Source organism: Callithrix jacchus, chromosome X, assembly GCF_049354715.1.
Source record: "Callithrix jacchus isolate 240 chromosome X, calJac240_pri, whole genome shotgun sequence".
NCBI lineage: Eukaryota > Metazoa > Chordata > Mammalia > Primates > Cebidae > Callithrix > Callithrix jacchus.
This window is the reverse complement of record NC_133524.1, coordinates 44,841,487-44,856,307: the sequence shown is the minus strand read 5'-3', so window position 1 is coordinate 44,856,307 and position 14,821 is coordinate 44,841,487. Positions and strand designations below refer to the sequence as shown.

Here is a 14,821-nt window from a genome sequence, read left to right as displayed (position 1 = left end):
CTTCTGTTGTCACTCACTATGTTTTGCTTTCCTCACCTGCAAAATGGATTGTTGGAAGCTTGAACAGGAATCATGCATAAAGCGCTGAGCACAGTGCCTGGTACCGTGAAACCATTCAATGGAAGTTTCTTATGATTTGCCTCACACCCAAGGAGTAACTGGGCCCTGGAGAAAGACACCCCAATCTGCCATCCTCTCAGCCGCCCAGCTTAATAGTGCACTAGGGAGGCTGACGGGAAAATACCGTGCAGAAGGCTGAGGAGTGGTGATTCTGGGGCGGGACTCTTTGAGGCCCTAGGGGACCTCTCCGCCCAGGCACCCGCCCTCCCCGGGCCTGGGCTGCAGAGCTGCGGGCGGGGGCGGTGGCCCGGTGCTGCACCCGGCCTGCGCGTAGGCGGGCGGGCGGGCGGGGCTGCGCGTCCCGGCTCCCGGGGCGGGTAATATAGCGGCTCGCTGAGGCGCTGGTGCGCGGGGGCAGCGCACGGCAGGCAGGCTGGCAGGCGGGCGGGCTGGCTGGCAGGCAGGGCTGGGATCGAGGCCCAGAAACCGGAGCAGCGGGCACCAGGGCGGCCTGGAACGGGGCGAGCGCCATGAGCAACAAATGCGACGTGGTCGTGGTGGGGGGCGGCATCTCAGGTCAGTCGCGGCTGTGCGCCCTCCTTCCCCTTCGCGCGCTCGGACAGGTGGCCGCCTAGGAGAGGCGCGCGGGGCGGCCGTGGGTCAGAGGCTGACCCTGGAGCCTCCAGACTCTCAATGCACGGGCGGGGTTCTAGTGGGTCCGGAGGGCCGCGCACTGAACCCTCCTTTGGGGGCAATTTTGGGTGCGTTCCTGGACGCAGAGGCCGGAGGCTGGAAGCCTGTTGCAGGTCTGGGGCCAGATTAGACTTCTTCCCCCAAGGAAGGCCTTCGCTTGCTGGAATTTTCGAAGCCAGGGAAAAGGGTTGGGAAGGTGGCACAAAGGTCAGTCATTTGCTCCAACTTGACCTGAACACTCCTCACCCTCACTTGGAGCAAGCATGTGCCACATCGTATTGTTGTCCTGACATCAGGAAAAAGACCTTGAACAGAAGAGGCTGGAGCCTGGCCAACTGATTGCCAAAGACTTTCCAGGGCCTCCTGATTCTCTGAGATTCTGTGATTGTCATGGATCTAACCAGAGGCTGCAGTGTCTTCTTGGCAAATGCGTGTTTTCCTCTTATCCCTCTCCCACCTGCACTCCTAGCGTAGGATGGCCAAGCTGCAGCTTTGCTTTCTGGCCTAGCCCATATTTGGCAAGGATGGGGACAGAGACTACCCCCTAAGCCACAGGGGGCTGTGCACACCAAGGGCATTGAAAAATAGAAGCCAGAAGAAGGGAGGGGGTAGTGGGGGAACTTACCCTCTGTGGAGGATGAGACAGATCATATGGGATCTGTGGGGTCAGTGGGAATCAGCATTGCTCTCAGCTTGGCCTGTTTAATGGTCCCCTGGGCATGCTCTGGCCCACCTCCGAACGCTGCCTGGCACTTGAGCAGTAATTGGGACACCTCCAGACCCCGTGGATGTGTTGTCCAAGACTTGCTCTAAGGAGTTCTCAGGTAGCCTTTGGGAAGTAGGGGTTGTGCTCCCTGAGAGGAGGGCAGGGCAAAGTTGTTCTGACTCTCCTATGGCTGGAGAAAAAACCAAGGCATTGAATGTTTGGTGCTGACCCTGGTCCTGTGTTCCTGCCTCTGCTCCAGCCTTCCTCCCCTTTGGGTGGGATCTCAGGCTACCATGTCTGTCTAGCTGGCTCTGGTGAGCTCACCCATGCCAGGCCCCATGCCTGCTGTTGCAGATACAATAGATGGGTAATCACAGCATGCTGATGTTGGCCAAGGCTGTGTATAAATTCAGTTTTCTTTCAGTATTTTTGACATCTTCTCTCCGAGAGGAACTTGGACTTAAAAGCATACCTACTTAGGTGTTTTAGAAAATATTACTAAGTGCCTCTTGATGCTGCCTTGCATAGCACACCACCTTATGAAAGCTGAAGCTTCTCTTTTCAGGCCCCCAAAGTCATTTTCTTATGAAAGTATGCCTAATGGGTTCAGATTCTTCTATATTCCCTTCGTGATTTGTCCCTTTGTGATTCATACTCCAAACCTTCAGGTTCAAACACATTACTCATGTTAGACTCATACGGAAAAGGTATATAAGGGTTTAGCTATTTTTGCAAGCAGTGGTGAAACGTCAGCATTCATCCTCTTAAACTCGGATCAAAACAAGGTACTGATGAATAGGTCTGACTTTTCTCAAGAACATTCCGTGCAACAGGCATTGTTCTGAGAACCAAGAAAGCAGGCTTCCAAGGCCCAGTCTTGCTTAATGCTTTATCTGCCACACAGGGATAACACCAATTAGTCATTGCTAGATAACAGGGCAAGTGAAACAGTGTTAGCAAAATAGCTTTTCAGAGTCTGAAATATGGCACGAGCCCCTCAAGAGTTTTACCCATTTATTCAGACAATAGGAATTGAGGGAGACTGTGGTAGGGGATTCAAAAATGGATCATTTTGTTCTTGCCCTGGAAGACTTGTCAATTCACGAAGAGAGATGGGATACTCAGACAATACAAGGTAGAAGGTGGTGTATGCCATGGGAGGGGTCCTTTCATTCATTCACTATTCATTCATTCAATGAACATTTACTTCCTGCTCCACATTTTGTCCCAAAAGGACTAAAAGATTATTTATACAAGGTCATTGTTCCTGGGGCCCTCACAAGCTGATGTGAGAGACAGTCACGAATAATTCCTACTCTTTGGCCTATGATAGGTGCTTTAGTAGTGCATATAAAAAGTTCTAGGGAAGGTGATTGGAAAGAACAGCAAACTCAGAAAATCTGAGAAGAACTCACAGAGTTGGTGACATCTGAACTACATCTTAAGGGATGAATATGAATTCACCAGAAGACTAGATGAAGAAAGCATTTTAAACTAAAGAGCAGCTTGCATAAAATCACAAACGTGTGAAGGAACATGGTAACATGTTGAGGAAAACTTAGGAACTTCAGTGTGGAGAGTTGGCGGAGGGGTCTGGTGGGAGAGAAAGCTGGAAAGGTCAGTTGGGATGAATTGTGGGGTGCCTTATATGTCAGAAAGGTTTCGCTCTTTCTGTGGTCAATGAATAGCACGGATGATTTTTTATTCACAGAGTGCCATGCATCAAATGACATGTGTCACATCTGGTGGTGATATTAGCAAAAAGAGGGATATGAAGAAGAGGGAGAGAAGGTTTTGGGGAAAGATAGGACATCTAGAGTTGGAGGTCCTGGGAGGACACCCAGGGAGAGAAATCGAACAGTAGGAAAGAAATTGGGGTTACAAATGCGTATGACAGAGGTTTTAATAGATGAAATGGCCAAAATCAAGAGTGTAGTGTGTAGGATTTTAGAATTAGTAGGTGACCAACACAATGATTTATGTTAAAAGTCTCTGGATTTGACTCTGGGTTCTAAACTTTGTTAATAATTAAACTTGGGACATTCTGGCAACTCCCTGATAATTTTCAAAGCTGTCAGCAAACTTTAATCACTCCCTTTGGGATAAACAGAGATGTACTGGGAGGATAGCTTGTTAATATATAACTTTCTTTTTCGATATTTTAAAAGTTCCAAGATTGTTGTAGACTAGCTTTTTAGAAATGTGTATGGTATAGAAATGAGCATTCGCTGAAATCTCTTTTACCCAAGGGGCAGGTCATCTCCAGAGACTTGACAGAGCAATGACATATCCCACATGGAACTGGACAGCAGCACGTTGCTTCTGTCCCACATCCCTCAGTTTCAGTGTTTGGGTTGGTGGAACCATGGGAACTGTGTTTTGCAATTCTGGAATAGCTCTTGTTCAATCCCCAAAAGCTAGAAAAGGCAACTTGAAGCAGAAAAAAGAAAGTTTTGGCCAGGGTTGAGAGAGAAGATTTGGTCATTTGAGGGTGGCAGGCACTTGTTTGAGATCCCTGGAAGTATGGAACCAGACTTCCAAATTGTAACCAATACCTAGCAGGTGATCTTTGTGGCAAAGAGAGCAAGCCTAGCTGGAGGCTAGAGGTACTAGCCTGGGCAGGGAATGTTAGAGATGGCTCACAAGGGGTCATGAGTTTAGGTTTGTGGTGGGCAGATGTGGCTCATGTGTTAATGGCAAAGCCTCCTTCTCACCTTTGTGAAGAAAAATAGAGAACTTCCCTGGGCTCCTATAACCCACTTGAATATCCTAAAAAATAATAATTATATAGATGTGACTGGAAATTTGTGTATCCTAGTCAAGGAAAGAATACACAGAGGTAATACAGTAATATTAAAAGAACATACGCTTTAACTTGGAAGGCTGAGACGGGAGAATTGTTTGAGCCCAAGAGTTCAAGACCAGCCCTGGCAACATAAGGAGACGTGGTCTCTAAATAAATAAATAAATAAAAAATGGCTGGGTATGGAGGAATGCACCTTTAATCCCAGCTACTCTACTCTAGAGGCTGAGGTGGGAAGATCACTTGAGTTCAGGAGTTCAAGGCTGCAGTGAGCTACGATCATGCCATTGCACCCCAATGTGGGCCACAGACAAAGACTGTCTATAAAAAAAGACAGGAGTGGGGAGAATAGGCTTCATTCATATTATTCAGTGTTAAACAAACTGGCTATGAATCTCATTTCCTACACTCACTTTTGTGGAACCTTAAAAGGTACATAACCTTCCTGTATTTCAGCTGCCTCATCTTTAACGTGAGACTCATATGCCTTCCTGGCAGGCTTGTTTCAAGGATTGGAAAGAATGCACATGCAGGACCATAAACAGTGATCACTTTGGCTTTGGCTTATAGTCGCCATACTCTACCTTTTTGGAAATATATCCTTCTTTGTCTTATAGAGTTAATCAATCTAAAGGAGTGAGCAACAGGCATTTCTAGGTAATCACTTATTTTCACCAACCAATAGTTTTTCTGGATGTGCAACATAGAGAAGGTGACAACAGGATGCTATGTATACATGTAGGCATCAGTTCAGCCTCATCCTGCCTCAACCCATTCCTTTGTCTCCCTGCAAGAGGCCTGAGGAACTCAGGCTCACCTTAGGCTCTGGGACCTACAGGGTTCCTCATCAGGAGAAATTTTGGAAGCCTTAGATCTGTACTTCAGCCTCGCCTCAACCTGGCTGTTATTCCAGTTCTGATCTGGTCTTCATTTTGGCCACTTGATTCCTGTCTTAACTACAATAGAAGATAAATGCATTAATAATAAATGATATTCTTCATTTAAAAATATTATTTAATAATAAATGATAAGAAAGGTAGCATATCAAGCATTGTCTACACGTTATGCAAAGTGTTAGAAGCTTGATTAAAATGACAAAAGCTTTGTGAAGGTTAAGAATGACAAAGCCTTGTTCTTTCTGCTTGATTCTAACACACCTGGGACACAGTGATGGGGCCGGTTGGAGGGCTATGTGAGCACAGCCAGTTATCACTAGAGTCACAATTTCTAGGCCCTTATGTGCCAGATGAATGTCAGAGATGGTTGTGGTAGGGGATTCAAAAATGATCATGTTGCTCTTGCACTGGAAGACTTGTCAATTCAAGAAGGGAGATGGGATACTTAGATAATACAAGGTAGAAGGTGGTTCATGCCATGGGAAGGGACCATTCATTCATTCATTATTCATTCATTCAATGAACATTGAATGAATCAGAAGTCACCAGGGCAGGCCTGAGGTTTGGCTTGGCCATTCACAATGGCCACAATTTCCTTCTCCTCTGACTGGATATTGAGGTCTAAGCTCCCTGCCATACACACAGGGGCAGTGGTAGAGCACAGGGGTTAAAGCAGGGGATCTACCCTTGTTCCACCCCACTAACTAGCTCTTCCACCTTTGGCAAAATAGTTAACCTTCCCATACCTTAGTTTTCTCATTTGTAAATGGGGGTAATAATGGTATCTATTTCATAAAGCGGCTGAGAGGATTAAAAGAGAAAATACATGTAAGTGCTTGAGATGTGGCTTGGCATTTGGCAGGCACACAATAGATATTGGTTATTATTGTTCATCAGGCTGACAAAACGTCCGCTAGCAACTAGTGGTCTGACGTGCCAGTGTGCCAGCTTCCTCACTGTCAAACTTTGGGTTGAGAAAGTGGTTTGTGACTGTGCATGTGAATGCACTGACAAACACACACATGAACACGCACACACACACACACACACACACACACACACTCAGGGAACATTAGCCTGTAACAGGGATGCTGCTTCCAAGCCCTGTTTTCTTGGTTTGTATATGATTTACTAGCACAGATGATGTGAGAAAGTCAGCAGCTTAATTTTTTAAAGAAAGCTTTAACTCTAATTATTTTAATATATATTTAAGAGATAAATATGTCAGAACTATAAATGCAAAACATTCCTATATGAAGAGGAAGGAGGATAACACAGCTGTTAAACACAAGGGCACTGGAGGCCTGGAGCTTGAGTTCGAATCCCATTTGTTCCCCTAAATGTGGAACTTGGGCAATAGTAACAGTGGTTAGTTTTTTTGTGGAGTTCAATTACAGATGATTTTCATTTTTTCCCATTTTCTGTAATTCACAGATTTTCGCAGTAAATATGTATTATTTCTGCAATTCATGTTTCCAGAAACACCATACTCTTTCCTCGCTAAAAGAATTCCTCAAAGTATAAATCATCAAGATGGAATGTGACTGCATCTTTCATTTATATCAGTGGCCTTTCTTCTTAAAAATATTTGAGGAAATTTTTGTTAGTAATAAATGTGGTTACTGGCCAGACGCAGTGGCTCATGCCTGTAATCACAGCACTTTGGGAAGCCGCAGTGGGTGGATTACTTGAGGTCAGGAGTTCAAGACCAGACTGGACAACATGGTGAAACACCATCTCTACTCAAATACAAAAATTAGCCAGGCATGGTGGTGCACACCTGTAGTCTCAAGCTAGTTGGGAGGCAGAGACAGGGAAATCACTTGAACCGGGGAGGCGGAGGTTACAGCGAGCCAAGATCGTACCACTGCACTCCAGCCTGGGTAACAGGGTGAGACTCTGTCTCAAATAAATAAATAAATAAATAAATAAATGAATGTGGTTATTATTCTTCAATTTATCCTTCTGCAAAAGATGCCCTGCTAGATAGCAAAAGCTCTTCCAAAGAGCTTGTTTCTTCAATTTGTGTTAGTATTTCTTTAGCCAAGTTTCTTCAATTTGTCTTGGTACTTAAAAAGTGGGGGAATGTCCCTGGGCTAACTCATAGAGTACTCAATAAATGTTAACTTTGTTATTTTTACAAGTTACTGGGCAGCACTTAATTGAGGGCACTCTGGAATCTTGCAAGATTGAATATCCTTGTAGGGTGCAAAAGAGAGCCAAGCTGAGGAGCCATGTTCAAGTATACTGTGTGTCTGAAAAACGAGTGTTTTCAGCCCCATAAGAGACTGCTTTGGAAATTTGCTCATGTTAAATGCGCAACATTACGCTTTTGTGAGGATCTCATTCATAAGCTGGGCTTAACTTGTTAGTAATGTGGATGCGTAAAAGTTGGTATTTCCCCTAAGAGGAGGACATAATGATATAAAATTCCTTCCTGATTTTGAGCATTCAAAGAACAAACTTCTTCAAGCTAAAATATGCTTTGCTTTAATAGAATCATTGGTGACTGAAGATGGAAGCATCTTTAGAGTTTTACCTACTAGTTAAGATCGCTTAGTTTTACATCCAAGAAAAAGCACATTTTGAGATGGCAAAGGGCTGGCTCCAGACCTCACAGCCACTTCTTTTGAATAAAACTACTGTTCTGAAGGATAAGCCCTCAGCCTTAGGAGAAAATGCAAACAGAAGGAGAACCTGATCAAATGGTGCTGGGTGAGAGGTTAGAATCACTGATATTTTGAATGCACTATTTCTACTTTCTGTTTTCATGTTCACAAAATGGATCCATCTTTGGCCTCCTCCATTAACTCAGTAAATAAAGATACAGAAAGCCAACTCCCTGTTAACAATGTTTCCCAAGTCAGCATACATTTATTTACTGAAGGAAGGTATAGAAAAAGAGTAAGACTAAGTTCCTACCCTCAGGAAACTTAAAATTCAGATGGAGACACAAGACTAGCACACACATGCAATAAGGAACAAGTAAAAATAATATGTAATTGAATTCTGAACTGTGGGACCCAAGGACTAAGTTAGAAGAATCATTAAAGACCCCAGGAGTTGGAGAAGGTCTCATTAAGGGAGTAGAATTTAGCAGGTTCTGAAGAACAGTCCAGGTTTGGGAGGGTAGAGAAGAGAGAGGCTTTAAAGATGGGAGGAATCATTTAAATCATAGGGCCAGAGGCAGGTGATATTTATTTGTTTAGAGACGGAGATTTGCTCTTGTTGCCCAGCCTGGAGTGCAGTGGTGCCATCTCAGCTCATTGCAACCTCTGCCTTCTGGGTTCAAACGACTCTCCTGCCTCAGCCTCCCGAGTAGATGGGATTACAGGCATTGCACCATCATGCCCAGCTAATTTTGTATTTTTAGTAGAGACACAGTTTCTCCATGTTGGTCAGGCTGGTCCCGAACTCCTGACTGCAAATGTTTTGCCCTCCCTGGCCTCCCAAAGTGCTGGGATTTCAGGCATGTTATTCTAGAAAGTCCAGCTTGTCTAGAATAAAAGGATGGGGATACATGCAGAGGAAAGTTAGTAGGAGGCAGGCAGGATCCAAAAATGAGAGACTGAAAAACAAAGTGAATAGTTAAGTTTTTTTGTGGTCGGAAATAGGGAGCCATTGACAGTTTATGCTATAAAGATAAGGTGGACAGTCGTGTGCCTGATGGCCAGGGAAGCCAAGACATGGACAGAAATTCAGGAACAGGTTGAGAGGCGATCAGCTGGTTATAGTATTGGGTTATTCTGAATGCCCAAGGGAGGTTTCAAGAGAAATGGGGATAGAAAGAAGGCAAGAATGAGTAGAAGGAGGTCTTCAAAGATGCCCTTTGCTTTCTTCATTGTCTTTCTGGCAGCCTATCCAGAAAAGAAGCATCACAAACAATAACTAATGTCTTCCCTCCAAAGCTTTATCATTGGAATTGAGAGACTTGGCCATATTTATATTTTTTCTTCTTTAAAAAAATAAAAACAGAGATTTTCTTCCCAAGAAGAGCTAGGATTCAGTTTACCAAATGATACAATGTGTATTTCTGGCAATCTCAAACCCAAAGTTCATCTTATTTGTTATATAAACCCTGTCAGCTGGGCGCGACGGCTCACACCTGTAAGGCCAAGAAGGGCAGATCACAAGGTCAGGAGATCGAGACCATCCTGGCCAACATGATGAAACTCCACCTCTACTAAAAATACAAGAGTTACCTGGGCACCGTGGCCTGTGCCTATAGTCCCAGGTACTCAGGAGGCTGAGGCAGGGGAATTGCTTGAACCCAAGAGGTGGAGGTTGCAGTGAGCCGAGGTTGTACCACTGTACTCCAGCCTGGTGACAGAACAAGACTCCATCTCAAAATAAAACAGAAAACAAATGAAATTTCTATTTCTAGGTCCTTGAGGAATCGCCACACTGTCTTCCATGAAAAACGATGAGTTCGTGTTCTTTGTAGGGACATGGATGAACCTGGAAACCATCATTCTCAGCAAACTAACACAAGAACAGAAAATCAAACACCGCATGTTCTCACTCATAGGCAGGTGTTGAACAATGAGAACACATGGACACAGTGAAGGGGGCATCACACACTGGGGTCTGTTGGGGGGAAATAGGGGAGGGACAGTGGGGGGTGGGGATTTGGGGGAGAGATAGCATGGGGAGAAATGCCAGATATAGGTGATGGGGAGGAAGGCAGCAAATCACACTGCCATGTATGTACCTATGCAACAATCTTGCATGTTCTTCACATGTACCCTAAAACTTAAAATGCAATAAAAAAATAAAAATATAAAAAAACAGAAAACGAAAAACAAAAACCTGTTATTGAAACCTTTTGTTTTATGAGATCAGAAAACATCTTCAGGTAGGTCTGACCTTTTAAATGTTAGTCATCTTACCATAGTCTCCATTTAATGGCATCTGAAATGTCATATACTATCTAATTTCAAATTCATATCTGAAATTTGAGCTCTTGATGTTATGTTAGGCATCTCTTAGCTAGGCCATTTTTAATTCTAGCCTCCTTCTCATCAACACTTATCGGAATTACACAATGATGCAGGTGTCCTGCTAGATCCTTAGTTTTATTTGCTCTCCTTCTAGCTGAAATAATCCTCTCTTTTGCTTAGCCTCTCCAACATTTCTAATGATTCTTCTAATTGAACTTGGAATGCTGACTTCATATTTTGAAGTTGGGGCTACTTTTTATTCCTATGATCCCAGTTGTGTGTGTGTATTAAATTGTGTGTTGATAATTTTGTCTCACTTCTTTGGGTTATTTTCCAGTCTTCCACATTAAAGAAACAAGCTCATTGGAAGAGCTTTTGTTATCCATCAAAGCACCTTTTTTCAGAAGGATAAAGTGAAGAATTAATAACCAAATTAATTAATAACCAAAATTATTTCAAACATTTTGTAAGAAGAAAGGCCACTGAGAAATGAGAGATGCAATCACATTCCATCTTGATGTTCTATGGTTTGAGGAATATTTTTAGAGAGGTGTGAATGTCTTTTTTAATAAGATGAATTGCAGAAATAATACATATTAATTGTGAAAAATCTGTAAATTACAGAAAATGGCAAAAGAAAATGAAAATCATCCATAATTGAACTCCACAAAACACCATTGTTACTACTGCCACCTATATTTTCTTTATGCAAACTTTATTGTATTTACTGTACTTAACTGTATCCCTTTGAAAAATAAACACAAACATATTATGAATGTTTAACCATGTCTTAAATGTTTTTCCATAGTTTTATAACATTAGTTCATATGATTGTATTATTACTCCTATAGGAGTTATACGATTCTATTATAACTCCTTCATCCTGTAGTCAATAGGATGATTGTATCAATCTCCTATTGCTGAAAATTTGTGGTTTTTTCCAAAATTTCTGCTATTTTCAACAAAGTTGTTATGAACCTAAATTGTTGTGCATCATTCTGATTATTTCTTTAGGAAATTTCCAGAAATAAATGTTAGGAATCCTTTTAAGGCATTTAATAATTATTGCAAAATTGTCACCCCAAGGACATTTTACCAATTTACCTTATGATGGAACTGTATTAATGGACTTCTTAGACATTTCAATAGGAAACCAACATTTCCTTCCCACTCAACCATCCCTCAGACAGTACAGAGATAATCAAGATTCTTCACCAGTTTGTAGTTGTAATTTAATGAAGTTGTAGGCATTACAAATTAAAAACATCTTCAGTTTTGTAACATTTTAGTGGTGGCAAGTAAATTTTGCTCTCTGTAACATTCAGGAAAGATGTTTTTCACAATTATTACCTTATGCCTACCATTATCTACTGGGAACATATATTTTTATAGTACTTTTAAATGTATTGGGTACCATCTAGCCTGTGCTTCCAGAAGTTTAGCATCATTAATTAGATAACTGTTGTGTTTCCGTGCAGAAAAGAAAAGAAAAGAGCCCTGTAACAAACCATTTTCTATGATTAATTATTTTTACCCATCTAGATACAACATGAATATAGCCTTTATTCACAGTCTATTGTAACAGCTGATCAAACGGCTGTTTCATGTTTTACATTTTAATTTCTTCTCTATTTTGCATTCAAATCCTGTGATAGAGTTTAGTTTATTTAGGAGACCCATAAGATATAGTTGACTGTTTCAGAATAGCCCTTTTATGTGGGGCCAGTTAGTCAAAATCAAACAGCCCTTTGTTAAGCACCCATGATAAATACACATAAAGGTGTGCACTGAAAGAGTTGTCCTCGTTTCATCAAATGTATTTCCCTATGTCATTGTTTCTGCAGGAAAGAAAAAGAAATGTGTTCATTAGTTAATTCATTCAGTCATTCAATAAACCCTTATCGAGTGCCCTATTTACCAAACATTGGGCTAGGTGTGAGAATACACAGATGGGTAATACCTGTGCCCATCTTTCTACACCAAGCAGAAGGAGGCAGACATGTACAGGTGAGTGTTCTGAGGGATGATGAGTGTAAGGGTTGTTGCAGAGTTTAAAATGAAGAAACTGAGGTCAGTGTAAGAAAATTAAATTCCGATTTATTCATCTCCCAGGCAAGGTTCTATGGTCTGGAAAAGCGGCCAGAGAAGTTGCGCCTGACTTTCCAGGGTGTAGGGCCTTTATAGCGAGTGAGGAGGAGTAGGCTGTCTTGATTGGTTATGAGGGAAAAGTACGTGGATGGGGCAAGCTGCTATTGGTGGGTAGGTGGGATCTCCGGTGAGTGAGCGGCCCGGGGGAGTGGGACGTGGATGGGGCAAATTGCTATTGGGCAGGTTTGGCAGGTCTTTTTTAAATTTTGGCAGGCTAGGTGCCGAGTGTAAAGCTGGGTGTTGAGTGCAAAGGGCATGTTCTGGGGGTTAGGAGGGCTACATGGCCATGCTGAGTGCCAGATGTAGTCAGGGGCTGAGTGCAGGGGTGGGTGTGTCCGGCTTCCCAGTGAGGCAACCGGCCTTACAATGAGTGCTGTGAAAGACATGCTTATCTGGATCAGATGAGACAGAGAAGAGGAGGGTGGCAGCTTCACCTCTAAGACCTCAGTGGCCTTGAAGGAGGATTTGGCAATAGAATTTACTGGAGAGATAACCAGCAAATTCAAATATTCTTCCTTGACATATACCTTTAAGTGGTTGGAACTTAAATCTATATTCCAATGTACATAGAGTGTTGAAATTTCACTTTTACTCTTTGTATAGTGGAGGCTATAGTAGGCTATCCCACTACCTTCAGGACCTGCTGAGAGTATTGTCTGCTGCTGGCTCATAGCTGAGTCCCTTTCTGAAAGTCACCCTTGACTGAAGGGAGCTGACTTGCTCAGGCCTTCATACCCTCTTGCTTCAATCCAGGACAAATCTGAAGGGCATATTAGCCTGAGAGCTCACAGTAGGACTGACTGATTTCTCTGTTGTGATTGCATCTCTCAGTTCAACTCCTTTCTCTGCCCAATCCTGCTTCCCTTCTTTATATGTGTTGAACCCTGATAAAGTTTCTATATGCAAACCCAGGGGACCCTAAGCTAGACAGAGGATGATTGAACAGCATTTTTGCTCTGGATGTCACAAGATGTTCTAATCATGAAGCTTCAATCACTTGGAGGGAAAAGCAATTAAAGGGCATGAGCATTTTCATGTTCTTTAAAGACCTCCACCAAGGATGCAAGAGGCCAGTTCGGCCTGGGGAGAGTGATTAGCCTCATCAGTTTTGGATAATCACTCTTTGGTGCCTGAAAGACCCCAAGGAAAGGGTAAAAGGTAGAGGTTGATCACTATGCTGGCCCAAACACTCTCTGGGGAATTCCATTCTTCTCTTATTGCTCTGTGTGCTGATTCAGAGCTGAAATTTAGGGCTTCTGATCTGGAAGTGCTCGAAATATGGATTCCTTTCTTTACTGGAGAAATTTGTGGCAGTACAGCTAAGAAAGAAATCATGAAACAGACAGCCTTAATCTGTGAAGACTGGATACAGAAGGTTGGAAGCTGTCCATCTATTCCAAGCCACCATTCTGGATCCAGCTTAGATTCTGGGTTCTTAGAAAAATAGTGCTGTTGGCACATACCTATATTCTTCCCCTTATCCTGTGACCGTTTCATGCAGCTTCCTGTAGGATTTCTCACAGGGTGTTGAAAATGCTGAAAGTGATTATAAAAAATAGACAGTGGAGTTCTTGATGGATAAGGAAGAAAGGGAGGTTGTGAGGGAGAAACCTGGATTATAGATTCAAATGGAGATGTTACTAGATTGGAGGTCTTTGTCTCATTAAAGAACATGTATATTAGAGCAATTTGAGCAAGTGAACTAGAAAGATAGGAAATCATGATTGTGAGGGGGTGTTCTGTAGGGTTTTGACAATCAACCTTTTGATTGTACTACTTGGAAATTACCATTGCTTAAATGAGTTGCAAAATTTGAATCAGCATGTCCAGAGATTTCATTTTCTATGTGATTCAAAAAAATAATTTAAGAATCAGAAAAATGATTTTATTTCATATTATTTTTTATTTACTAATCTGCTATTGGTTTTACATCAGGGCAGAAGAGACAACTATCTATTTAAGCTAAGTTTAGAGATTGAAAAGTCCTTGTGTTTTATTCAGAAAGGCAGGAATTGTACACTTTGAGGTCCTAAAGATTCGAAGTAGGTCTCTGTTAAAATTGCATGCAGGTCACTGGGGAAGCTAACCCCCCCACTGCTGATTTGCTATGTGAGTGATGTACAGCAGGATGGGGAAGGGAAACAAAGCAAGGTGCCCACACTACAGCAATGCAAAGCAGTTGGGAGACAAAGGCAGGCTTTATCTCTCAGCTTGTTTTTTTGAACATGATTAGAAAAGCATAGAAAAACGTCAGACGCTGTACAAAATTTAGCATTATTTAAAGTCCAGTGGGAACAGCACTTTGTCCTATTCCAAAACAAATTATAATAGAGAGAGAGATCCTATCTTTCCCATACCCCATCAAACTACACTTTATGCAGCTGGACCGTTAGTGCTATGATACCAGTAGCATTTTGAGAATTCTGTTCTCTGACTGAAAAAGCAAAAGCCTGTTGTTTATGGAAGAGTCTGTAAAAGGAAATTGTGGGCTAATTTTCAACCCTGTGATTCAGCCTCTTATATTTACTATCTACCCGAAATCTTTGCTGGCAACACGACATTCTATCCCTGTCTG

At 42.5% G+C, this 14,821-nt stretch overlaps 1 protein-coding gene across 3 annotated transcripts in view; it reads left to right on the top strand.

Moving 5' to 3' along the window:
• The first annotated feature begins 470 nt into the window (after positions 1–470).
• The window catches only part of MAOB (monoamine oxidase B), a 111,959-nt gene continuing 97,608 nt past the window's right edge, over positions 471–14,821 (top strand). For all 3 annotated transcript variants that reach the window (XM_035287684.3, XM_035287683.3, XM_002762807.6), the window contains exon 1: positions 471–636. Coding sequence is in view for 2 of the 3 variants with exons in the window: in XM_035287683.3 (XP_035143574.1) it covers positions 591–636 (46 nt within the window). In the remaining variant the exon portion in view is untranslated. The remainder of the gene's footprint in view (positions 637–14,821) is intronic.